Raw genomic sequence first — 26,994 nt, forward strand, 5'->3', positions numbered from 1 at the left:
CCCCATGGTCACGCTGTGTTCCAGAAATACCAGAGCCCAATTTCTGCTCCGGGAACGGATGGTCAATGTCAATTCTTGTGTCTTCACGGAAATGCTGATGGTGCTCTGAGGTGGCCATGACTGGAAGGTTTAGCACAGAAGCAGATGCAGATCTGGTGTCTATAGTTATGTTTACTTAGAGTATAAAGTCCTTAAGGCAGTGACCACGTGTTCTGTATTTGTACAGCACCTGGCGCGACGGGGTCCTGTTCATGACCGGTGCCTCCAACCGCTACTGCAGCCAAATAGCATCATCTCTTTGTTACTCTGCACCGTCACCCTGCATTACTCTAATTTTATCCTCTGACTCTTTCAGGCATGAGAAAAGACCCATCAAAGTCCTTCGTGCCAAGGACTGTCATGATTGGAGGAAAGGTGAGACGTTCCATTAACTCTTCCTTTTGAGCACCGTTTAATACGCTGAACTGGGTGCATACCTCTGCCTTCTGCTGGAGAGCGCGTGTATTACTGGCCTTATGGCTTCTGGTCTGTAAAGACCGGCGCCCCCCCGCCCCCCGTTCTCCACTGCACAGACACCGAGGGAGAGCATGAAGGTGGAGGCAGAGGCCTGGCCGAGGGAGCCCAGTGGCTGAGAGACTCAAACCACCTGGGGAAGGGTTTGGCCTGGGGACGAAGAATCACAGGCTGTGGCCACCAGTGGGGGTCTTTGCAGGACTCCGGTGGGCTTTGGCTCTTCACTCCAGCGCGGCCGTATCGTCTTGCTGCAGTCCCGTGCGTCCTGTGTTCCAGCACCGGTGCCAGAGCGGATGCTTGGTTTGAAAGCGCCTTTCTTCTGCCTCTGCTCAGCCCTGCTCCTGGAGCCGGCTGCCGTTCCCTAGTCGCCTTCTCTTCGGCGGGAGCGATCGCAGCTCCTCTGCAGCGGCCACTCGCGGTGCCCGCTTCTCGCGGAGTACACAGGCCTCAGCACATCGGTTTAAAACCATTTGTAAGCCTTGTGCCCCGTGTAAGCCCGCAGGGCCCGGCCTCTTGAACCAAAGTAAGAATTTTCACTGCCCTGCCCCTAGGAATAGCATACGACCCGGGCTCCCAAACTCTCTTGGTCTTGCACCACCCTGTTGAAAGACCGTTTGAAGAGAACGGCTCAAGCTCACGCCTGCCATCTCAGGAACCCCTGGCCTAGGCTGTTCATCTTGGCAACATCCACTTGGATTGGAACTAGCCGGCTGGGGGGCTGCCACACGCCCTGGCTTGCAGCGGTTTCCATCCTATCCAGGGCTTACAGTTTGGTTCAGTGGCTCTCAGCACCCCCCACTGTACACACTGGTCCAGTCCCCCTGGGAGTCCCTTCTTTTCGCATTACTGTGTATTTCTTTATTTAACTTTTTCTGTGTCTCTGTCCCCCTCTGCAGGCAGCTCCCGGCTACCACATGGCCAAAATGATTATCAAACTGATCACGTCCATCGGGGACATCGTCAATAACGATCCCTATATAGGAGATCGACTGAAAGTCATCTTCTTGGAGAACTACAGGGTGTCCTTTGCTGAGAAAGGTAAGACAGCAAAGGGCGTGGACTGCGTGGATGCTGTGAGTTGGTGGCGTCCGGGCCGTTCGTAAGGGAAACCAGGAACCGCTTTCACTAGGGGCAGTGCTGGGATTAAGGGTCAGACTGAGAAATGGGGATAAGGGAACTCTGTGTATTTGGCAATAGCAAACGCAGCCAGGGAAATGCGGGAGCAGACTGTGGGGCGGGGTGGATCTGGCCAGAGCAGGGCACAGGTTGTGGGTCTCCATTGAAACCTCCCTTTGGAGCTTTCCCAGCATTCCCTGCTGTGGGATTGCAAAGCGTGGGGTGCTCCAGCCGTAAGTACCAGAGAAGCTGCACGGGCAGAAGAGACCTCGCCACGAGGGTGCAGCCCCTGTAGCTCTTCGCTCTTCCTCTTCCGATGTGTCCGCTCTCGTAAACGCGAGGAGTGAGATCCAGCTGAGAACAGCCCCGAGGGTGATATTTGAGTGCTCCCCATCCTGGGCGAACCAGAGACGTGTGTCGGAGACCTGATGCGTTCACAGGGGCATGGAGCTCTGGCTGTGCGTTGTCATGGAAACTCGCCCTGCGTTTGAATGTCCCAGCTCCCTTAACCCTCGGGTCAGGCAGCCCTGAACCAGGAACATGCGCCCATGTATAGCGCTGCTCTGGGGTCTCCTGTTCTGACACAGCCGGCTGCCTGTCCTCGGGTGCCCAGCCGTGGATTCACCTCCCCAGCCATCACCAGCCACGTGATTTTCCACTTGCACTTTACCCCAGGCTCCTGTGGGGAAGGACCGGGCTGGATCCTGGTTTCCTGGTGCCGGTTGGGAAGAGACTTGCTCCAGGAAGGGGTTGTCAGTGGCGCTCCGGCCAGGGGTGCAGTGCTCCTGGCTGGTGATACTGGCTCCTGGGAGTGGGGTGAGGATGGGGGTGTGTGCTGAGTGCCTGGGAGAGCCTGACTGCAGATGTCGGCCCAGCCCCTCGGCTGTGGAGCTTTGGGTCTGGGCTGCAGAGGTGACTTTGTGCCCCTCTCCCCCAGGTCCTGGCCGGCTCTGCACCTAGCTGGTGCCCTGAGCTTGAGCACCCTGCGTTGTATCCGCCCACGGGGCCAGCGGAGCCGCTGGGGACTGGGCAGGCCCCAGGAGCTGCGTGCCAGCAGCAGGGCAGGGGTGCGTAGGAGCCGCGGTGCTGGCCCCACACTGCTGTTCAATCCCTGTACTGGAGGGAGGGGCCTGTCCCTGGCTGGCTCCGCGGGGCAGAGAGCTGCACGGGGCTGTTAGCCAGCTGGCCCCAACAGCCACGGCCCGCCCCCGCGGGCTGGCCCCTGTAAGAGCTGGGACAAGGGGTAAAGAACAGCGGCCCGTTAACTGCCTCCTTCCCCCCACCCGCAGTGATTCCCGCGGCCGATCTGTCCCAGCAGATCTCCACGGCTGGCACCGAGGCCTCAGGCACGGGGAACATGAAGTTCATGCTGAACGGGGCCCTCACCATCGGGACCATGGACGGGGCCAACGTGGAGATGGCGGAGGAAGCCGGAGAGGAGAATCTGTTCATCTTCGGCATGCGGGTGGAGGACGTGGAGGCATTAGACAAGCGAGGGTTTGTAGAACAGCCTCGCGGGCGACCCAGGCTGCCCCCTGCCAGAACGTCCTTAGCCCCCCCCGCCTTCCCCCATTGCCCCGGGCGTTCCAGGGCAAGCTGGCCGTGGGCCGGAGCGGGAGCTGGGGGAAGGACGCGAGCTGTTGTGTGGAAAGGGGAGAGGGCGAGATAGGTGCAGCTGCGTGTGGGAAGGAGACGGGTCTGGGTCCGAGTCAGCGTTACAGGAGTGGAGCAGGAATAGCTGCCAGGAGCAGGTCGCTCTGGTTGGATTCAGAGCCAGGGACTCGTGGAGCGTTGCTCATGGCCCTGGCACGGGTGGGAGGGGCACTAGGGCCTGGTCTAGGGCACTGACCGTCATGCGTCTGCTGCATTGGGTAGCCATGCCAAGCCATGCCAAGGAGCAACTAGCAGAGGTTGCTGGGTGAGACGTCCCCCACCCCTGCGTAGCGCTGGGGAATGAGCCCCGCTCCTGGGAAGCAGCAGTGGCCGCTGGGGTACGTGGCTGCAGCGGATCGGGGCTGTAGCATCAGTTTTCACCTCTGATGTGTTTAAAAAAAATCAAACCAACCCCCCACCCAGCTCCACACGCAGTCCCCTTGCGTCACGGAATCCAGCAGGTCCGGGCCAGCACCGCGTCCCGTGCACTGTTCCTTCTAAGCTGTGCACGTGCACGCAGATCCTAAACCCCGCGCGCACAAAAATGCGCACAGAAGACTTTTTTTGCGCACATGGCCTGTGAAAAATTAGAGGGAACATTGGTCCCGTGTCCTGCCCCGCCGCAGAGGGGCTGGAATGGCAGAGAGACCAGGTCTGCTTAAGTAGCTCTTAAACTCCCACCCTTGCAACCCCGCCAGCGGGAGGAAGCCTGGACGCATGAACGGAGACAGGTCCCCGCCTCTAAACCCTGCTCCAGCTGAACTCGAGGATAGGGCCCAGGGCTCGCAGCCCGGTGGCATCAGCACGCCGTGGAGGAGCCCGCCCCAGTGCACCATCAGCGCAGGGCTTTGAGGAAAAGGCCAGTGCGGACACATGGTGACACTCCAAAGAGCACCTGCATCCCCTGGTCAGACGTGACCTCAGCACTTTGGGCCAGATGTGTCAAAGGGATTTAGGCACCTAAAGATGGTGCCTAGTAGGACTTTTGACACACCCAACTCCCACTGAAACCAAGGGGGGTTAGATGCTCAGGCACTTTTAAAAGCCACACTGAGAGCCCCTTTAAGTGCTGAAGTACCACTGAAAAATGGTCCTTCGGCTCCTAAATCCTTCAGGCTTGGCCTGCACTAGCAGGTGCTTGCTGGTAGCGCTACGCTGACAAACCCCCCGCCTGTGCACACAGCTTGTGCCGACGCAGCTCGGACCAGCGACTGGGTCCTTGGGCTGGTACAGTTCAGCCCAGGTCCCCCAAACAAAATAAGCCAGCCTGGCAAAAGGACAAGTCTTTTTCTGGTATCAAAATAGGATTAAAAAAATCCCTGCTTACCACCACTGCCGCTATCCCAGCAAGCTGCTAGCAGAGCCCTGGTCAAAAAGCCCCTTTTGGAAATGGGGCCTCGGCTCCTCGGTCACTTCGCTGCCTTGGCAAGCCGAGGGCAGTCAGTGACCCGCGGCGCTGGGTGCAAACACTGGTACTCCCCTGAAAGCTGTTGCCGGGGGAAGGCGCTAACCTTTCACTGCCACGAGAACGTGGCTCTTATTGCTGGGTGTGCCCAAGCCGTACGGAGCCGGCTGCAGCATGCGCGTCTCTCCTGCGTAGGTACAATGCTAGGGAATACTACGAGCGCATTCCGGAGCTGAGACAAGCCATCGACCAGCTCAGCAGCGGCTTCTTCTCGCCTAGAGACCCTGGCTGCTTCCGGGATGTCGTCAATATGTTGATGAACCACGACAGGTAGGAGCCAGTGAACTTGGTCCTTCGTTCCAATCCGGTATGGAAGCCCCTGTGAGCCTCTGGTGCAATATTCCCCTTCCATCTCCAGCCTGGGGAGATGTAGTCGGGTGGCCATGGAAGCTGGAGTGCAGTTAAGGACGTCGGACCAGGTCCAACCTGCCCCTTTGTGAAAGCCCCGGTCCCCTTCCCATGATGGCCCCATTCACGGAGCCGAGCGGGCTGGACTTCACGCTGCACCCGTGCTCTGGCCTTGGACTCCCAGCTCAGGGCAGCGGCTGGCCCTTGTACCCAGGGCTAGTGTGCAGCTGTCACAGCAGGCGTAACGCCCGGCCCAGTGCACGTCGGTCTCACCCACTGGTTCCCTTCTCCTCGTGCGGACGCAGCCGGCCCGCAGTGAGTGACTGGGGCCTTCCCTGTGCTTGTAACCCTGGGGCTGCGGGCCAGGCTCCTTCCCACGTTTGGGCCAGGGCCCCACCCTCCTGTGCCTGGGGTACTGCTGCCCCGGGGAGGGTAAAACGCCGTGAATGTCAAGCCAGCTTCCTTCTCTTCCTTCCAGCAGGGGTGGCTTGCGGGGGGGGCTGGTACCCCCACCCTGGAAGAGAGCAGGGGGGCAGCCCTGGATTCCTGGCGATTCTCTAAGAGCCGCTGCTGCGGAGGATCTCTGCCTCCCTGCCTGGCATCACCACCCCTGCAGCCATGGCACGGTGCTGCCTCGGAATCCCTCCCCGGTGCCAACGTGCAGTAACTCGCTCCAGGGGCCCCGCTGGGCCTGCAGCCCTCTACCCCGCTTCCCCACCCCGGACCTGGGGCTTCTGCAGGGGAGCGGGGAGCGCCAGTACCAGGCTAACACCATGGATTCATCTCCCTGCCACTCACAGATGCACGGGGGAAACGAGAGCCAAGAAACAGGGCACGGACTGGGTTATGAGCAGACAGCACCAGTTTCCTTCAGTCTGCGATAGCCACGTAGGCTCCTTCAGCAGCTCAGGGCTGTGTCGGTTCCTAATGCTGGAGAAACCCAGCAGCACATTTCCTGATCGTCCCTGATCCTTCGCACTGACCTGAGCAGCTGACTCAGGCTTGAGTTCCGCATCTCACTCTCCTCTGCTCTGGTTTCAGATTTAAAGTGTTTGCCGACTACCAGGCCTACATGGAGTGTCAAGGCCACGTTGACCAATTGTACAGGGTAAGAGAACCACGCACTGCAGCAAGCGGCTGGATGGTCAGCAACACCGACAGTGAACGCGAAGGCCCCATCTCCACTCATGGGTTTGCTGGCAAAGCTAAACTGGCGTAGCCCTGCTGGCAACCCCTCCTAGTACAGAGACAGCTTGTGGCTCAGCAAGTGAAATAACCAGCCCAGCACGCGTCCGTTCGTGCTGATATAACTACATCTGCACTAGGGCTTTTGCCGTCTTAGAAGTGTCACCGAAACTTGTTGCACATAAGAGCGGCCAGACTGCGTCAGACCAAAGGTCCATCCAGCCCAGTGTCCTGTCTGCTGACAGCGGCCAATGCCAGGTGCCCCAGAGGGAATAAACAGAACAGGGAATCATCCAGTGACCCATCCCCTGTCGCCCATTCCCAGCTTCTGGCAAAAAGTACGGGTAAAAGTTTCTAGTGCAGAGCTGTCCTCAGCCACCGTCCTGCTCCAGGGGAAGTGGTGGAGACCCCATCCCCTGGATATTAGAAGTATGTTGGCCAAAAGGCTAGTAAATAAATGTACAAGAGAACAGACCTGCACTGGCCGGGCGCCAGAGTAGATGACCTGTCCGGCTTTTCCGGCTCTCGGTTCTGTTGCGTAAGGAACCCTGCTGCAGCAGCAATGGATGTGGTTGTGTTTTCACAAAGCAAAGCGTGAACAAGCTGCCTGCCCCACACTCTGACCCCGTCCATGCTAGCGAGCGGGGCAGTCTGTACAGGGCTGTTGTTCCAACCGGGAGCAGAGTGACTGGGAGGGGACAGCCCAGAAGCAGCTCGCTCCAAGTCACACTCCGAAAGCTGTGACCCATGCGGTTTCATGTTGCCTTTTCATCTTCATTACAGAAGCCAAGAGAGTGGACTAAGAAGGTTATCAAGAACATCGCTTCCTCAGGGAAGTTTTCCAGCGACAGAACGATCACCGAGTATGCCAGAGAAATCTGGGGTGTGGAGCCATCAGCTGTGAAGATCCCCCCACCTAACATCCCCAGGGATTAAGCTTGGCACTAAATGTGTGTCTGGTTGATCCAGGCTTAAGGTGCTTCTGGTTTCCAGCTAGGTTTGCACAGATGAACTTAACACCAGTTGAGGGTCTGGAATCTATAAAATAGGGCATTTGCCAGGGAGAAGAGGCGGGTGCTTTTAATAAGAGCAGAGAGGAGAGATGTTAGCCAAAGCCTTGTGTGTGAAAACAGGTAAAACAAAAGGAGCAGCAGGAAACCTGGTTAGAACTAAGGCCATTCTGTCTGTTACTCATTTAACCAACTTGCATGTCCTGTACTGTGTTGAGTGAGCTAATGGCTGCCTAGGCTTCCTGAAGATACATCCCATGCTAGGCCAAGCACTTAGTGAAATTCTTGTTTTCCCCTTCCGTAGAAAGGCTGCTCTAATCTCTATAGAGGGGGTGATCACTGAACACCCTGCTCAGATGATCTGCCAGCATGGTCTGAACCTGCCCACGCCTCCTACCCCACCAGTCATTGCTAGGGGCCTCACCTGGGTTCTTACACCTTCTAGCCACAGTCAGGGCTGGGACACTGGTTAGGTGAAGCAGGAGTAGAACCAACACAGGTCATTTTCCCTATTTAAAGGTAAATGACCCCACTCTAGCCAAGTGTCTGGTTTTGCTGCATGGGGTGAAAGAGGATTAAACTCCACTAGCCAGCAGGCCCATTTTAATGATCAAGAAATGAGATTTATTTATTTTTAAACTGCCCCATAGGAAACTTGCAGAAGGAGCTGACAGGCTCTGTGTGCGCACAGCAGGGGGCTTTTGGAGCACACCTGAGCCCTAACCTCATGGTTGTTTCTGCATCTAGCAGCCCCAGGTGGGGGGTGTTTTTCATGCTGAAAGGAGGCAGCTACTGGACTTCAGCCAAGATTGAAACCACCTGCTTTCCTTACCAAAGACTGCACCTCATTTGAATTAAAAAGCAGCTTGCAGACAGCAATTAAATATGGAGGTGCCCCCTGGAGCTGTTATAGGTCCTGGTCTAAGGCACTATCTTGCTCCAAGTGGTGTCTGTAGAGCTGCTATGAAGGCATGTGAGATTGTATTAGCTTTCATCAAGCAGTTTGTGGCTGGGCCTGGATTGCGCTCCTGTTTCCACTTTGTAACGCCTACAAGGCCCATGCTGGCTGAAGGGCTGACTGGTCTCTGAAGAAATACTTGCAAGCACCAGCCTGTAAACGCTGTGCTTGTGAGATAGCATGGCGGGGCTGGATGGCTTCTGAGGCATGTGGCCACAGGCACAGGGCGAAGAGGAACCCATCAGCTTAGCACTTCCCCCGGTTTCCCAAGCCCCGCCTGAACCCAAGATCCATTTTTGTTGTTGGTGCAGTTGTTGGCCCCGCAGTAAGGGACAAAGACACTGTCACTTTCCCTCTGGCCAAGGGCCCTGCAGTTACTGTGCTGGCCAAGGGCCCTCGCTGGCCACGCTGACCTGTTCCTGCACAGAACTGCTGCATCCTCTTTTCTACCCCACCCAAGCCCAACTGTCTGTGTGACCTATGCCCAGAACAAGCCATCGCCCACCCTGGGGCATTGGCTACCAACCAGACCATCTCCATCAAGGAAAGAGGCCCAAAGCTGGGACCATCAGCTAGCAGGCAAGTCACTTCCCCCAAAGCCCTTCAGTCTGCTCAGAGCTATAAGGTAGGGTCAGGACAGCCTGGCAGGCAGCAACCCCCTGCTACAGGGACCATGACAGCCCCAGTGCTCTTAGCAGCTGCCCCTGTTGTCCAATAGGGGAAAAGGCCTGGAACAGTATAGATGGGCTCTACAGCAGCTGGACTCCATCACAGCCCATGCGTTGCTGGAATTTGAAGCTCCTATTGCTGGAAAAGCCAGGTTCCTGCATGGTCTCCCTTGGCCCAGCTCACCCAGAGCAAGCCCGATCTGATACAATAACTGCATTGTCCTCGCCAAGCCTCCCACTGTGCATTTCCTTAGTCCTATAAGTGGAGCCAGGAAAAGCACAGTCAGTAGGAACCTCAGTACAGGTGAGGCTCTGGGCCCAGGAGCTGACTGCCAAATACAGAATTGCCGGGAAAGCTCATCTGCAATAGCACACCTGAAATTAAGTCACTGTGTCTGGGCTGGCGCACCTTTGCTGTGACCATTGATGTGTTAACTTACATCACGTCTCTATGCCCATGAGCAAAGAAAGGGACTAAGCCCGTCACTTCTCAGCGAGGAAGGGGATACACTTTTGGTGTGCATTGAAATCAAGTACAGTCCCTTCTTTAAATGATCAAAAAGACCAACCCTTAAGTCCACTTAATTTTTCACTGTAGTGTTGTTGCAGCCATGTTAGACCGAGAATCGTGGAAAGACAAGATGGGTGAAAAAGAGCTTTTAATGGCTCATGAGCTGGAGAAGACCTGAAGAGCTCGGTGTAGCATTATCTCACTCACCTTGTGGCTCTAGGATTTTTAAATGCTGTCAAATTTCTTGAGTATACAACGCTACTTCTGCTAAAGAATGTACTGTACTTCATCTGCATGCAGCTGCTGATCTACTTCCATTGTGTTTTGTGTTGATCTGTACTAGGCGGAGTACTTGCTGGATTGTCAATGCGTTACTCACATTTCATAGTCTGTGTTCCACAAACTGGGATATTTGAACTGCAGCTCAGCTCGTACTGAGCAGGAATGTAGAAGGTTTTGAAATTAGAGCATCCCAGTTGCTTCCGTATCTGCCTCTAATGCGACATGCAAATAGATTTAGTGTATTGTTTCAACATGCTGGCATGAAGTATGGATATTAATCTGTGTAGTGAATCTGTGTTCCTCACCTGTGCATTGGAAACTGATTAAAACAATCAAAACGCCCAGCTGGTTTGTGTTCAAATCCTTGGTCTCTAGTACTGATAGCCTCACAATAATATAAACCTTAGAAATTGACTGGGGGCTCAGCAAATGAAGTAATCCCTGATGCTGCTTTCCCTCCCCCCCGCCCCTTAGCCACCCAGGACCATCCTTACCCATACACCAGCTACGTAGGGTACCAGGAAATGTGGGGCACCAAATTGCCTGGTGCCCTACGCAGCTGCATGCTGCTCCAGCAGCCAGCTAGGAAAGCTGCCACTGCCCCTGCTCTGCCTCTTCCCCAAAGCTCCCACCCCTGGTCTGCCCCAGCCCTACCTCCATTTCACCCCTTCCCCAAGCTATGTCCTGGGGGACTGCAGCAGGGGTCAGGTATGCCCCCGCACTCACCAGGCGATGGGAACTGGAGCAGGTTAGGGCCTGGTCGCCCCTCTCTGCCAGCTCCCAGCCACACCACCAGTGAGTGCTGGAGGGCGGTTCCCTTCTGCCCCCCAAGTCCCAAGGCCGGGAGCCAGAGAAGCAGAGCAGAGGCAGGCTGGGGCCAGGTCACTCCACTTCCCACCACCCCATAAGTGCAGGGTCGGGCCTGCCCTGCAATCACCGGGCAGCAGGAAGTGGAGCGACCTGGCCCCAACCCACTCCGCTGGCACATGCTGGGGGGCAGTTTCCCCCTTGTGCCCCCAACCCTGCTCCTGTCCCCTCACAGAGGCCTAGGGCCAGCCCCCTGCCCGCACAGGGGGGGCTGCGTAGGACACCAAAATGTCTAGGGACGGCCCTGATGCCACCCTGCGGAAGCCATTTCTGGCTATACAACACATCTCCCGTATGCCAATGACATGGTTTAAGAAGCTCTGGTGCTAACACATACTAGTGACAAGCTCAACAACCCCCAGCAGGCTGGGAATTCAGCAGGGTATTAATTAAGTCATGTCACCCCTGCAGCAAAGCACCTAGAAGGCAGGGCTGAGGGGCAATATGGAAAACGGCTCAGCGTGGGTGACGGCCTCCTTCCCACTGCGTTCTTAGGAGATGAAAAATAATGCACTATAGAAATAGGCAAGAAACATCATAGAAGCTGCTAGAGCTGAAAGCCACTCAGGAGACCAAAGATCCAGATCCACCCAAAGGAGTAAGTGTGATCACAATCGGTCCAAGGGAGGGGTGGAGAACAGAGCCCCCCTGCCCCCAAGGCCCAAAGGTTCACACCCTCACCAGGCAGCCAATGCCAAGAGCTCTCACCCCTTCACCAACACAGGACCCGCAGTGCCTACTTTGGTCCCACCAGCCTCCATGCCTACGCTGTCGGCTTTGGCCAAAAATTGCTGGCTGGATAAGCTGCCACCCTCCCTTTAATTCCTACCCTACACTCATTTATCAGGGCCTAGAACCACGGCGAGAACAGGAACTAGGTTCAGTGGGAAAGTACTGAATCTGCAGGTGGTTTTATATTAACTACATGCCTTGTATACTTACAGGTTGTTGCATAACCCATCACAGCCCCTCTTTTACCCCCTATGACATTCATTGGCACAGCCCAGCACTCCTCCCCGTTTGTTCATACAGCAGGAAAAACGTTCCAGTGACCCCCAATCCCATGAAAAGGTGGTGTTGTGAGGTGCCCCCCCGGAGAACCGATGGCATAGCCCATTCTGATCATCTCTCCAGCATTACTTGTCGTCAGAGGAGCACCGAGTACCTTTAGAAGCAAAGAACAAGTTTGGGACGCCAAGGGATACTTCGATGTACGCAGTTTTTGCTTGGAAACTCACTGATGGATCTGCGGTTTGCCAACTCCAAGGGAGGCATTAAATTCTGCCTCAAGCTGAGCTCTCTCCTTTCTTCCAAGTTAAAAACAAGACAAATAAGTCAACAGTGGAGTGATCAGAAGTTTTATTAAAGCTACACATTTTTAGATAAACATTTCAATCAATGCACATTACTGGCCTAATTAACTGGAATGTATGTTGAAATAAACTGCACTGGTTCATGCTCTGGAATCTAATCTGTGTCACATGGGAGGAGAGTCAACATTTTCATTTAAATTTATACTTTAACATGAGTCAGATGACAGCAGCAGCATTAGATGGAATGTAGAGACTGAATTGCAAAGAGCCAAATAGTGTTTCTGTCCTGTCAGTGCAATAAATATCAGTAAGTGCATAAAATAGAATTTAAGTGTCACAGTTAGCTCAGAAGTGTTATGGGTCAAAACCTTAGTATAACCACACTACGGCAGACAGACAATCTACTGTCCGCTTTGTAACTATTATGAGCCTGTAGCTATAACTTGGATGCATGCTGAACTGGTTACACTACGCCTTATACAACTGCATAAGAGAACAGACCCCTCAAGGCTGTAAGGTTCACTTCTGAACACTAGGAACTAAAACTATTACACCGAGTATTACAGGGGATGATTTGTTAGGACCAGTTCAAACAAGGCTAGAGTACCCTGAAAAGCCCCAGGTTATTGGGTTCTCCAGCTACAGCTCCCATTGTCCAGCACGTGACATTCTCCCACCCACATGCCCCAAACGGCTGTGCCATGCTAGTAGGGGTGGAGGTGTGAGTCCTGAACCAGGAATTGTTTTGTGGAAGCAGTCAGGGAAGGAGGGGGGGAATGGGAGGCACAACAGAACGGGGACACTTGTGATGTGCCTCACTAAGGGGTATGATAAAGGGATGCACAGCCAGCAGCCCAACTTTCCACCACAGAGCAGCTTGCGCATCACTTCCCGCTGTACAAGGAGGAAGCTTCCACTGAGCATCTCCCCCAGTGGAGTGGGGCCCTATGAATCTACAGCCTCCCAGCATGGCCAGCCACCCATCCAGGACAGCACATGTTGCTATGAGGAAAGACGGACTGAGGCCACAGATGAACCAGGTGTATTCCGTGTGAACAGGAGAGCTGAGTCTTTGCCCAAGGCATGGAAAACAGGGTGTGGGGAATAAAGAAAAAAACAGAACCACAGTTTATTTGCATTACTAACTATCTACTGCTGCTTGCTTTTAGTTATGCAGGAATTGCTCTGCCTAAGGAACTGACAAGTTCACCTCTCCCTTTGTGCCTGACAACTGGAGCTAAAACATGTTTCTTACGGATCTCTGGCCTCTCATCCCCAAGAAAGTGCTTGTGTCTCTTTATGCTTAAAGAAGAACGGAAGACATTTTTTGTTTAAATAAATTCCTACATATTCTAGGCCCATATGATTCAGAGAAGGGGAAATCTCAGAAAAAAATTAAAAAACTCTCTCTAAAGTACAATCCCATCTGTTGAAGTCACTTAAGGTACCAATACTCCTACCAAAGGTATATGGGAAGGGGGAAAAGGAATACTCCAGAGTTGTGCATGTATGGAATGGGAATGATACTCAGAAAGAAGGACATGGGTGGGGGGGGGAGAATGGAAAAGTGTTACAACATCCCCATCACATTAAATATTTGTGTCTTACTTTTTTAAAAACATCCTTTTTATTTCAAAATGTGTTTGTCTTGCAAGTACCCTTACGCTTTTGCAGTACACCTCAAATTAAAAGTTAACCGATTTCAATAAAACATCAATATTCCCCATGATCTCCAGCACTTTCCTGATTATAACCATTGAGAGAAAATGATGAACTAAATATATATATTCTATAAAGGAAACACCCTGGAACTGAAGCAAGACAGCTGCAATATTTAAAGATGGTCACAGCCACCATTTTGTGGGTAAATCACAGTCCATTTGTGATCCAAAATGTTACGCTGTTTTTAAATGTAGAAGTACCACCATTTGTCCCAAAACATGTTTTCTAGGAATGTCTGTTCTTTTAATTATTATGCTGCATTGGTAGGTCTTTGTTGTGCTCAAGTTTTGAATGGGCTGGTATTGGTGCATGGGTTGGTTTGTTTTTCTGTCCATGTTAAAACAGAAGCCAGCTAACTTCATTTCTTTCTTCTCCTACTGTCTTAGACACTGATGTGGGAGTTTGGATTTCCAAGGGTATGCATCAGGACAAACGAAGGAATTCCTGGCTTAGCCAGTGCCAAGCGCTAAAGAATGGCACACTTACCGAAAGAAAAAACAAAAAGAACCACCTTAATGCTACCAAGCAGCCAGTCTTCAGTGATGATGTGCATGTTCAGATTTTCCCAGGAATTCCCTAGAAAAGAAAACAAGAAATCGACAGTGACAAATCCACTCTGCCACTTTCCAAAACCAGGTCACACTCCTCTCAGGTCTGAGGCACAGCCCGTTAAAACCAAGGTGTTTGACTATGCTCCCGGCGAAGGTGTGATTGTAGCACAGGTAGGCATACTTGTGGGAGCTTCAGCCTAGCTAGCATAGGCATCAGCCCAGGCTGGCTACCTGAGCATGGATCCAGGCTCCTGGAGGGCTTGCACGCTGGTTGCTAGCCCATGCCACCACATCCTCGCTGCTACTGGTGCACGTGGTAGCTAGATTAAAGCTGGCATCGTGAGCTTGCGCCGTACTGCAGTCACACGTTCACTCTGCAGCGCAGACATTCCCAAAGGGCGTCTCTGCACTGACTTCAAAGGGAGCAGGCCTCCCGCGCACAGAGCTCTCCTGTTAAAGCAAACAGGAACCCCCCGGTCTATCAAGAAGAGTATCTGCCCTCCTTTGTATGATCTGACCTGCTGATAAAATATCATGAACAGTCCTACAGAGTAAAGCTCACTCTTTGGCTCCGGAAGCCTGATTTCCCAATGTGATAGTCACTGCTGACTATGAATGCCCCAACAGTTAAGAGAGAGTTGGGCACAGAGCAACAGAGATGACACCTTAAATGCCCTATACAGGTACTTTTGCATTTCCACTGAACAAATGGTTCCCTACCTGTCCATAACTGTTGTTCTTCTAGATGTACTGCACATGTCGATTGCGCTGTAGGTGTCTGTGCCCTCTACTGCACAGACGTCAGCGGTTCCCCCGAGAGCACCCACTGGGGCAGCAGGAGCGTTCGTTGTTGCCTTCCTTGCCACATGCAGGCATAAAGGGCCTAACCATTCTGACTCCCCTAATTCCTTTCTATGGGCAAGACTGCGACAGAGAAGGGAAGGAGAGTGGGTTGTAGAATGGACATGCGCAACACATCTCAAAGAGCAACAGTTATGGACAGGTTAGTAACCCTTTTTAATTCCTGGGGTAATTGCACATATCCATTCCACTGTAGGTGACCCACAAGCAGTCTCCCTGGAGATGGGCTCGGAGTCTATCTGAACAGGGGCTGGAGGACCACTCATCCAAGCTCAGGATCGTCTCTAGATTGTTGAGAGAAGGTGCAGTGGGGGGTAAACATATGACAGGATGATCAGGTTGCTGCTTTGCAAATGTCTAATATGGCTTGTGAGCCAGAAATGCCACAGAAGTTGCTTGGGATCCAGCTGAATGACCCAGTGCTCTATCCAGTGGATTCCATTAGCCAGCTGGCAACAGGTGAATAAAACCAGGTATCATGTCAAAATTCTTTGTGTGGAAACACGCCTGCCCTTCACTCTGTCTGCAAATGCAATGAACGATTGAAATGAAGACCTGAAATATTTAGTCCATTCCAGATAAAATGCTGAAGCTCTTCTGATGTCTGCAGTGTGTAGTCTCTCCTCACCTTTACTACCGTGAGGATTTGGGGAAAAGATCTGTAGGAAAATTGCTTGGCTGACATAAAAAGTGGAGACCACTTGCATAAGAAAACTTGGATGGGGAAGATCAAGGTAGATTTTATCTACATAAAAAAAACATATCTGGAGGTTCTGATACTAGTTCCCTCAACTCCCCCACTCTCCTGACTGATACAGTGGCTACTAGAAATGCAACTTTCATTAAAGAGTTATTGCCATTGGGTTGGAAGTGGTAGTCCACAGCGGGGTGAAATGCTGGTATAACCACTAGGGGTACCCTGACTGAGCGAAACAGCCCGCCATACAGAAGATATTCTTGCTTCTATTCAGCATGTACTGGACTAGGAGAGACCCCTTTCAGCCTTGACTAGGTGGAAAACCTCTTCCACTTGGCAAGGCAAGTTGTCCCAGTTGATGGTTTTCTACAGTTCAGTTGCACCTCCTGCACACTCTAGAACAAGACTCTCCTGCCGATGCTAACCAGGAAGCTTCCAGGCTGTCAGGTGAAGGGCCTGAAGATTAGGATGGAGGAGGCAGCCATGAGTCTGTGAAATGAGGTCTGTGTAAATCAGGAGTGAGAATCGCACACTGACTGTGAAAACCAGTGCTGACAGGGCCACACTGGGGCAATCAGTATAAGCCCCTTGCAGGTACTGAGACTGAAACGAAAGTAGGCAGCTGACATACTCCTGATGATGGGACTGCCTAGGTTGGACACATAGGAGCCCACTTCAGAGTCTGGTGAAGCAGAAGCCTCTTCTTGTGAGCACTGTGGTGCTGTACCTGTAAGGGACTTGGAAGAAAGGGGAGCTGTCATCTGTGGCTTCCCCCTAGAGAGCACCTCATTAATTGGTACCCTGTTGGCCGAATCCAATGGAACTGCCTGGTGCAGAGGGGAAGGCGCTGATGATGGTATTTTGGATGCCAGTGCTGGGCGACTCCAAGAGGTTTAACAACTCTCTTGCAGCCTCAAACACCTCAGGAGTAGATGGTACCGGGGCATAAGGAGATCCCGACGAAGGTGCTTCAGGAGTTGGTCTCGACTAGCCTGCACTGGGCTCTGGAGTCAATGAACTCCCCTGTTTAGAGGTGTGCTCTGTAGAGTGCTTCCTCTCTGACACCCTCCTGAGTCTTTAGAACAGCTCAACCTCTTCATCTCTTTCGACAATCTGGTACCGAGTCTGATTTCCAATGCCTCTTCTTGAGTACCGGCAACACCGATCTGCCTCTCGGTAATGGTACCGCCAGAGGTACATACTGCTGCTCGGTACCCGGACCAAGGCAGATCGCTCAGATGGAGGAGGTACCACCGATTCCAGTGGCAGATATTTTAATGTGGCTGTCCTGTCTTCTTTAGAACAAGGTTTAAAACCCTTACAAATCACACATTTGTCGCTCACAAGCCCCCCCCAAGAACTTAAGGCAGCTGGGGTGAGGGTCACTACTGGACATTGCCTCACCATGAGAGCAGCAAGGCTTGAAAGCCAGAGAGTGTGGCATATCTCCAGTGCCAGGTCCAGAACCTAGACCTGGTACCAGAGCCACACAAAACACCACAACTATTTTAACTAGTCAATCAGCTAACTCACTAATACACTACACTAACTAGACAGGTACTAGATAGAGGATTTGACTGAAGACTTGCAGAAGCAAGGACAGGGAGCTCCAACACCTATCACAGAGGGTAGGAAGGAACTGAGGAGGGCAGGTGGCTCGGCCCTTTATACCTGTACGTGGCGAGCAAGGCAGTGGGGGTGCTCCTGCTGCCCCGATGGATACTGCTAAGGGAAAAACTCTCTGACAACCGTGCACTGGGGGGCACAAACACCTACAGGGGAATGCACACGTGCAGTCACTCGAAGGAGAACTACAGCCATCGCTTGTCCATAGTGCTTTACGTTGCATATATGCAGCCTAAACACAAGACAATGATTTACCCGTGATACGTGGTCTGCGGCTGTGGTGCCAGCTGGCAGCACAAACAGCCCTGCCAGAGCGCCCACAGCCACAGTATGGTGGGCTGCCCCCAGAGGTGACCTGCGTGGTGGGCGAGGGCTACCAGCCCTTCCCATAGAGTTCCTGTGCAGGGGAGGCAGAGTTTAGACCTTAGTCTCATCCACAAATAGACGCAAGCAAAAACTTTTGACTTTGATATCTAAACGCAGGCATCCAAAGGAGTGGTCCGATTTTCCAAGGTACGGGGTACCTGCAGCTCCATTAAAGTCAACAGGAGTGGGGGGTGACCAAAACCTCAAAGTCAGGCCATTGTGCAGGGGACTCTCTATGGATTTAGGTGCCTATCTTTAGACGTCCAGCTTTGAAAAATCTGCCTTGGGCCTTGTCTACACTAAAGGGAAAAGTTGATCTAAGCTACCCAATTTGAGTTACGTGAATAGTGTTAAATCGACGTAGCTTAGATCTACTTACTGCGCGATCCACACTACGTCGACGGGAGACGCTCTCCTGTCAACTCCCCTTACTCTTCTTGATCCGGTGGAGTACAGGAGAGTGACGGGAGAGCGATCGGCGGTCGATTTACCAGTGAAGTGAAGACTAGACCCGCTAAATCGACCACCAATGCATCGAGTGCCGCAGCATGGATCCTTCAGTAAGTGTAGACAAGCCCTTGGAGACCCTACAGGAAGAGTGTGGGACAGAGGTGGCTGGTGGGCTGAGTGCAGGAGTGGAAATCATGAACTCCTGACTTCTAAACCAGGTTCACACTCTGGCAGCGAGTCATGTCACTGCTCTGACTCCAGTTCCCTAATTCATAATGAGGGCAATACAAATTCTCCCTCTCCTCACATAGAATCACATACAATACACAGTTATAAATGATTAAGGTGACCAGATAGCAACTGTGAAAAAACAGGATGGGGGTGGTCGGGTAATAGGCGCTTATATAAGAAAAAGTCCCCAAAACCAGGACTGTCCCTATAAAAACGGGACATCTGGTCACCCTATAAATGATACACATACAGATTTGCAAGTTGATTTTTGGAGCCTATATTTCAGGAACATAGCCAAGCTTATGAGGAATATTTACATATTCCTTTGAAGATGAAAATTAGTAAATGCCAAGTGTTGTTATAAAGGTTTCTAGCATTCATTGTGTTCTGATTCATTTATGGTCACAAAGAAATTTGAGGGGGCAAAACTAAACATGGGTCCCAGCAACTATCTACAGTAGACTGTCTATAGCTAGAACAGATTCCAAATTGCAAGTCAGCTCAGAGCAGCCTTGATCTAACAAGCTTTATCCATCTGTTCCCTACAAACTGTGACACTTCCGTAACGATGCGGATTTAATACATTTAACATAACCCTGCTTATTACCGCAGTATTCGAGGTAGCTCTGGACTCCTGTATATGTACTTATGCCTGTAGCCGAGGTCTCTGTGGAATGGAACAAACTGTACTTTGTAGTCACGGAAACTCCGAGATGGTGCAGCAATGTTATAAAGCTGTAGAAAGGATTAAAAAAAAAAAAAAAAAAAAGTGAGGTACAAATCACAGCTTTTCAAAATAGTGCTGCAATGCTAGCTGGCTAACGGTATACTTGCTGTATTGATACAATGGGCTTTATTTTATTAAGATGCATAGTAATTTGGTGTAAACCCTCACACACACACGGATGGGAGGGGAGGGGGGATTTTGGTGGAAGAAAAAGGTAAATACAGCATCCACTAGGAAGTGGCGGGTGAGAGAAAAAAATCCGTAGTATTAGATAAAAGGGAAGGTCCCAGAATAGATGCCCAAAGGGATATGTATCTATCATATATTTTGCAATGCAGAGAATCTCAGAGTTATGAGCTGACCAGGCAACCGCACACTTCACTGGAAACCGGAAGTATGCAATCAGGAAGCAGCAGAGACAGAAAAACCCCCCAAACAAATACAGTACTGTGTTAAACAAACTACCAAAACAATAAATTAAAAAAAAGATTTGACAAGGTAAGGAAACTCTTTCTGTGCTTGTTTCATTTCAATTAAGTGGTTAAAAGCAGCATTTTTCTTCTGCATAGAGAAGGTTCAAATCTGTACTAAGTCAATGTCCAGTTGTAAACTTTTGAAAGAACAACCAGAACATTTTGTTCAGAGCTACGAATGTTCCCGACGCATTCGTAATTCTGCAGTTCTACTGTATCTCTGTGGCTCTCACTTTGCGTCTCCACTCTCAGAGCTCCCCTTTTACCTAATCATCTCTCCCCCCACCCACCTTCTAATGGACAATGCAGTAACTCTCCCAACAAAAATTCTGCTTACAAAGGACAGTTAGTAGATTCAGTTGGACAAAACTGAGCTTTTGTAGGAGAGCTATTACATAACTAACTTTGCTGAAATCAGCCTAAAGTCCTGAATGAGATGAGTTGGCAGATTGCAGTTCAGGCCCCACTAATAATGCATATGAATTACAAACACCATAACTATGCACACACAAACAAATCCCAAACCACACTGGGCAATGGGATTAATTATAACCAGAGATCAAGTTCCTGTGCTTTCAACTAACTAATTAAGCAGTAGGTTGGTAAAGACCTGTTGCAATTAAGTTTCTATTTAGGTAAAATCTGCCTGGCATAGTTTAATTTTAAATAGTTGTTTTAACTAATTTAATAGTGTTTGAACCCTTGGATCCAGGAACCGAACGGGTATTCTGTCAATCTGTGCTCATTCTTTCTCATTCCCATGCTTGGGTTAGTATAAACGTAACACTTTTCCCCTAACTTCTCCCACAAAATTTTTTTTTGGCAGGCTGAATTCTTCACACTCCTTTCCCTTAGCAAGTACCAGATACTTGGAGAGTTTGTTTCAACGTACAGATAAGGTTTGCCACCCAAAATCTGATCCCTTCAGCACCACTCACTTTATGCACCTCTGTAATTATTAAAGCTGCTAGTTCTTAACATCATATTGCTACCTTTTTCTGAACAGAATGGAATAATTTATTTGGGTGGTTGTTTAAGACACACTATTCCCTCCTATCAAATGGGTAACTTGAAGCAGATCTGTTATGATAGCTGAATAAAGGCACCTTCTTTCCAAGATGAAATGGTACAACAGGATCATCTTCAGCATGAAGAATAAGCAGCGAACAGGAAATGTATTTTACACTGCAAAAAGGATTACAACTGTCACCAGGAATAAAAATAATCAAGTAAACTTTAGGATTAATCACTCTGCACATTCTGGTTACATTTTTGAAAAAGACATGCTTTCTGAATACTTTTCAGAGTAGCAGCCGTGTTAGTCTGTATTCGCAAAAAGAAAAGGAGGACTTGTGGCACCTTAGAGACTAACCAATTTATTTGAGCATAAGCTTTTGTGAGCTACAGCTCACTTCATCATCATGCATCCGATGAAGTGAGCTGTAGCTCACGAAAGCTTATGCTCAAATAAATTTGTTAGTCTCTTAGGTGCCACAAGTCCTCCTTTTCTTTTTTCTGAATACTTGTTATTTCTGAGTAATATTTTGCCTGTCTATAGACAAGCAGTTCTTTACCGTAGATGGTTTTAGAAGTGAGAAATTATAGAGAAGCCAACAATTCCCATCTCTCCTTGCCCTCTGAAAAACAATTTTATCACCGTTAAGCTAAGCTACAGTCACAATAATCAAAACTACTAGCTTCATCAAATTCAACACTTGTCCCTTCAAATGCAAATAGAGCCAGTTATCTTTGGCTTATTGTCCCTCTTCTCGAACAAACACCACTAATAAATAAGAGTCCCATTCATATTCTGCAAAGTTGGCAAAAGAATATGCAGCGCAGTGGATTGCTACAGAGTTTATTTTTTAAACAACAAACAGTGAGCCCATCGTGTGTAACGAAACAACAAACTATTCCACTACACACTAATCAGAAAGTGCTTATTAGGGGACATTAGGGAGTTTTATGACCAACAAGTTTTGTAATTATATTTGGTGGTATTTCCAGGGAAGTTATAGTTACAAACAATTCCTACATAAAATTAACCACATTTTAGATTTTGTTAAAAACACCAATTAATATAATCTAAGGAAAAAATGATTAACAAGACCACTGGAGAATCTATTTGCTGGGGACCTCATCACCCCACGGTAAGGTCAACAAAATGGTAGATTTTTTTTTTTTACTATTATAAAAGGAAATTACTGTGCATTTTGAAAAAAAGTGCTTTTATTACAAAGAAAGGGGAAGAACAGTCTAGTGCAGTGGTTCTCAAACTTTAGCGACCTGAGGACCCCCATTTTGATTTAAATTTTTTCACAGACCCTCAAATCCCCTGCTCAGCCCCAGGCCCCACCCCCAACTCCACCCCTTCCTTCAAGGCCACACCCCACCATTTCCTGCCCCCCCCTTCCCCGCCTCTTTCTGCCCCCTCCTCCAAGTTTACCCCATCCCCACTCCTCCCCCTCTCTCCCAGCGCCTCCAGCACAGTGCTGGACAGCTGTTCCCCAGCACACAGGAGGCACTAGGAAGGAGAGGGAGGAGTTGATCAGTGGGGCCAGTGGCCCTGGACATGATTCTGTCCCCTCCCCCGAGCGCACCCCATCCCCACTCGTCCCCTTCCCTCTCAGCACCTCCTGCATGCCACTGAACAGCTGTTCCCTGGCGTGCAGGAGGCACTGGGAGGGAGGGAAAGGAGTTGAGGGAGGGGGAGGAGCCGATTAGCAGGGCCAACTGATCCTCTTGAATACCCTAGGGGTCCACGCACGCCAGTTTGAGAAACACTGATCTACTGGCGAAGACAAAGGGCCTGGATTCTATTCATGCTATGCCACGGATTTCTTGTGTGACCTTGGGCAAGTCACTTAACCTCTCTGTAGAGCTGCATGATCCTTCTCTACTGAGGTGTTGAGAGATTTAATTCATTAAGGTTTGTAAAGTGCTTAGATTCTTTGATGGCAGACCTATAATAGTGAAAAGTATTATTAGAGAAAGCCTGGATCATGTCAGTTTATAACAGCCAAATCTCCAACTATCTAACTCTCTGAATAGGATAGTTCTATTCAACGTATTAAATAGAGATGTTTGTAAGAAACCAACAACAAAAAAATCGTATTTATAGACACCCATATAGTCTCTCACTTTTATGCAGTCTCTTTAGTTAGCTAGTCAGATAGGCTATTTCCTGTGCAAGGGAAAAAACTGTTGGTTTAAACAGCACCTACACTATGATTAACTACATTAAAAAATGAAAAAGCAACCAAGAAAAAATGATACTGAGTTGTGTGTTGGAGTTTCCCGAGACAGAGCCAGACACACCCACACTTTTATACACCTATGTCATACCCAAGGCCAGTTAGGGCTGTTGAAACCTCCTTACGTAAGTTCCAAATGCTTCAGCAAAAAAGAAGAGAGACTGCAATTTGGCATATATTCCCATGGTGTTGGCTTTATTCTAGTCAGTCTCATCTATGAGTATATCGTTCAAAGGGCTCACAGGTCAGATCACAGATGAGAGTCATTACTTACTTCTCATCATTTGCAAATTTAATTCCACTCATTGTGATGGTGTCAAGGAAGAACCAGTCAAATCCAGGGAAGTATCTATATATCTGAAGAAAAAAAATTTTAAGTATATGAATAGACATATTCCACTGAACAGCAAGAGAGACCATTCCAGCCTGGAATAAGAGAGCATTATACACTACCAGATATCACGTTGGTTACTGGGGTATATGCATCCAAACTCACAGGTACTGCTGCAGAGACACTTCACTGTTTGTCGTTGTTTTGGCTACTAGTGCACAGTCATGGATGATTTTAAGGGCCAAGTTCTCCAAGCTAACATCAGCATTGCTGCTGCTTGAGTCCTTTTGGGTATCAATCTGCTGCTGTTTTACCCAGAATGTCACAAGAGCTCCCACAGGCCTGGCCACATTGACATGGCCTGCAGGTTTGCTTATTTGTGTGTTGGTTACCTCTGTTGGGTGTCAGAGCAACTTCACCATCCACCCTGGGAAAAGAGAAGTCTGGCTGCTAGGAAGAGATGTGACCATAAGGAGGTTCACCCAGCCGTCAGGTACCTGGCTTGCACAGGAGAGTCACTGGCAAGTAGTCAGGGTATGAGTTGTGGCAAAGCTTTCAACCCTGCTGTTTCCATGGAAACCCACATAGCTGCAAGGTAGGTGAAGTGTTTCCAGTTACATCACAGGACCAATCCTGCCCAGGGAGTGCACTTGTAGCAGCCACACATGGCCTTGTGACCATGAGGACTGGTAATTATTTTAGTCCAGCCTTCAAACAGCTGTACACCCAAACGTACATGCACTTCTGTGCACTCCTGATTTAGGAGTATAACACCGCTTATGTGCGGGTGCCAGCTGGATTCGCATCTGCATGTGTGTGTACACAGCTCCAGGCCTCAGGCAGAAGCGCACTCATTTGAAAGTCTGGGCCATTTTAACTTCTTGGCCCAGCTTCTCCACCACATTCAGCCAGCTCAAAACTGGACTGGTTGGCTATGAAATGGAATGTTGATTATTAAATAGCACAGTTTTAAAAGCCCCAAACAGCGCGTACCCTGGCTGTATTTGATGCTCCTTTGAGCCTCCTCTGAGTGGCATCTGCACTCACATGCTACTGACTGTAAGTGTGTCAGTCATGCCTTATGTCAGCAGGGGACCATGCCTTTGCACTGGTGAACCCTGTGGTGGGAAACATAGTCCCCACTGACATAGCCAACTTGGTCTGTATTTCTCACCCCTGGATTTATTACTTTTCATTCCCAATTTTCCTTTTCTTGCATCAGACTCCAAATATGGTTGTTAATTTCATTTGTAAGGTGCATTTCTACGAAGGCATTTTGTGTCCTACATGTCTTAGTCTTAATAACAAACACTGGCAATCACCGAGGGGGGGGGGAAGGGCTTACAGAACTAACTCAGGTATGTGCTAGTAATGCCCAAGAGTAATTTTTAAATGTTAAGTTTTTGTGACTAAAATTATGAGGTAATAAAAACTGAAGTCTGTACTTGCCACTGAAAACGGATGGCTTTTTGCTTCTTCACGTATATTAGTAAACGGTGATTCCAGTATTAGGGCATCTGGAGGAGTTTCTGAAATAGGAGCACACAGCACAGCCTGTTAAAGCACTAAACACCGGTGAATTAAGACAAAGCAGAGCAAATATATCAGAAGTGGAGCTACAGTGGGGCAATCTTTATATGCTAGAGACTCTACAAGACAGGGTACATCTGCAAAGTGAGACAATATTTTCTCCTCTCAGATATAGAGGCATGAGTTACCCATTTCTTAATGTCGGAAAAGGTACATAAAACAATTACATGTGCCTCAGATCCTCCCTTGAACCACTGAGTTATGGCTGGGAACATGTGCAGCACAAATATGCATACCGAGGTCACGGTCAAGCTCATGAAGTCATTTTAAAGAGCTGTGATGAATATTGGAAAGCTTTACAGTTGCATTTTTGGAGTGGGGAAGAAGGGGTGTCTAAGTTAATTCAACCCTTATGAAAGCTGCCAAACCAAAAACTAAAATACTCCATCTAGCCATACGACACTGAAAGTTCTGAATAAAATAAAATAATTTTTGGTAATACAACCACCGAAGGAGAGAGACAAAGTTCACACTGACGGATGCCATGGTTTGCACTGGGAAAGGCTTACATAATACTAAAAGATAAAAGTTTTGGGGAATTATGTTCCAAGTAAGAGTATACTATACAAAAGCATAAGATAAAATTACTTTTGCAGTGAAGTCAGACCAAGGTAAGTGAGCAGATAACCAAGCAGCAGTTAGGGCCATAAGTGGAACTTGTGCCACACAGCAAGTGCCCCTTTCTCATTAGCCTTACCTCTTTCACAAAGACGTCGCACTAAATTTGTTGCAACTCTAAAAGGAAAAAAAAATAAATGTAGTGTTAAAATCAAGTGTTTTCGTTACTCACTGTTAAAGACCAGCAGCAACTCAAAGCAATAGCATGACGTACTGTCACTTGGAAGATCCATCTCTTGGAGACTGATCTCAAGACAGCTGCACTTCAAGCCAGCGTCAGGGCTGGAAGTGTAGGCAACAGGGCAAGACAGTGAGTGGCTCAACTGACTGATGTTTTGCAATTCTTAACACTCGGATACTGGAAAGACTTTCAGAGGGCTTAAAGAACACCTCAAAATACTTCCTCCTCTTCCCTACTGCTCTGTTTTATATGACTGGAGATTAAAGGAGCTGCTATTCAGCCAGATTCCATTTCCTTGGACATAGAGATAGCTGGGAGATGAGTCACAGTCAATGAGAGATGCAGGAGTTTTCTTCAGTTCAGACACAGAATCTGCCCTCCCTAGTTCCTCATGCTTAAGGCTTCGAGTCTTTCAAGGAGGTCACGGATTCCGTGACTTTCCAAGACACTTCCTCAGCTGCTGGCGTCGCTGACCTCAGGACTGCCTGAGCAGCTGGGGCAGCCCTAGAGTTAGGGGTATTTTTAGTAAACCTCACTGCAGGTCCCTGGCCGTGACTTTTTGGTTATTGCCCGTGATTTTTACTAAAAATACCTGTGACTAAATCGTAGCCTTACTCATGCTCCACGCACTCTCCTAACATGACCAGCATTCCTGCATTGAAACCTTCCAGCAGACCGCCATTCCCCCTCTTTTCACACATTGCTTCCCAAAGGCTCCGCTTCCACAGGCTCTCCGGTCCTCTTACTGCTCACAAATTCTCCTCTGCTGGCCCCCACTACCACTGAGCTCCCGTGACACACACACACACACTCTCTGGAATAGGTTTCAGAGTAGCAGCCGTGTTAGTCTGTATTCGCAAAAAAGAAAGGAGTACTTGTGCATCTTATGCTTGAGCTCATGCTCAAATAAATTGGTTAGTCTCGAAGGTGCCACAAGTACTCCTTTTCTTTTTGCGAATACAGACTAACACGGCTGCTACTCTGAAACCTGTCATTATGCAAGGCACAGCATTTAGCCGTATGGAGTGGAAATCTATCAACTTCATGAAAAAACTCGTACAGATGCAGACATAAGATACATCCGATGAAGTGAGCTATAGCTCACAAAAGCTTATGCTCAGATAAATTTGTTAAGTCTCTAAGGTGCCACAAGTACTCCTTTTCTTTTCACTCTGGAATAGGTAACTGTGCTCTGGGATGCACAGCTCAAGAGCTTGCAAATTTCAGCTCATCAGGCAAGCTGAGACCTTGGGCCTTGTCTTCACTGCTATAAAAGCACTGGGCCTGACCTTACCTAGTTTACCTCTTAGTCTTCATTGTGTTTTTGTCATGGGACAGCTCATGCATATTAGTTACCGAAAGGTAAACCACACACCTTTTTCAGCTGTGCAGACAAGGCCCTAAAGGAGGACTGCGGGTTGAGTGGA

General features: G+C 49.5%; 2 protein-coding genes across 2 annotated transcripts in view; one reads left to right on the top strand and one right to left on the bottom strand.

Moving 5' to 3' along the window:
* Positions 1–10,045, top strand: part of PYGB (glycogen phosphorylase B) — a 42,961-nt gene extending 32,916 nt beyond the window's left edge. The window contains exons 15-20 of the mRNA XM_077814262.1: positions 356–414; positions 1,410–1,551; positions 2,919–3,126; positions 4,883–5,017; positions 6,137–6,203; positions 7,064–10,045. Of these exons, the coding sequence (XP_077670388.1) occupies positions 356–414; positions 1,410–1,551; positions 2,919–3,126; positions 4,883–5,017; positions 6,137–6,203; positions 7,064–7,216 (764 nt within the window). The 3' untranslated portion in view covers positions 7,217–10,045. The remainder of the gene's footprint in view (positions 1–355; positions 415–1,409; positions 1,552–2,918; positions 3,127–4,882; positions 5,018–6,136; positions 6,204–7,063) is intronic.
* A 1,873-nt stretch (positions 10,046–11,918) lies between these two features.
* ABHD12 (abhydrolase domain containing 12, lysophospholipase) overlaps positions 11,919–26,994 on the bottom strand; it is a 57,215-nt gene continuing 42,139 nt past the window's right edge. Inside the window, exons 8-13 of the mRNA XM_077814263.1 lie at positions 25,466–25,503; positions 24,628–24,707; positions 23,122–23,204; positions 20,700–20,778; positions 19,001–19,128; positions 11,919–14,187 (exon numbers count right to left, since the gene is read on the bottom strand). Of these exons, the coding sequence (XP_077670389.1) occupies positions 14,148–14,187; positions 19,001–19,128; positions 20,700–20,778; positions 23,122–23,204; positions 24,628–24,707; positions 25,466–25,503 (448 nt within the window). The 3' untranslated portion in view covers positions 11,919–14,147. The remainder of the gene's footprint in view (positions 14,188–19,000; positions 19,129–20,699; positions 20,779–23,121; positions 23,205–24,627; positions 24,708–25,465; positions 25,504–26,994) is intronic.

This window comes from Eretmochelys imbricata, chromosome 3, assembly GCF_965152235.1.
Source record: "Eretmochelys imbricata isolate rEreImb1 chromosome 3, rEreImb1.hap1, whole genome shotgun sequence".
Classification (NCBI taxonomy): Eukaryota; Metazoa; Chordata; order Testudines; family Cheloniidae; genus Eretmochelys; species Eretmochelys imbricata.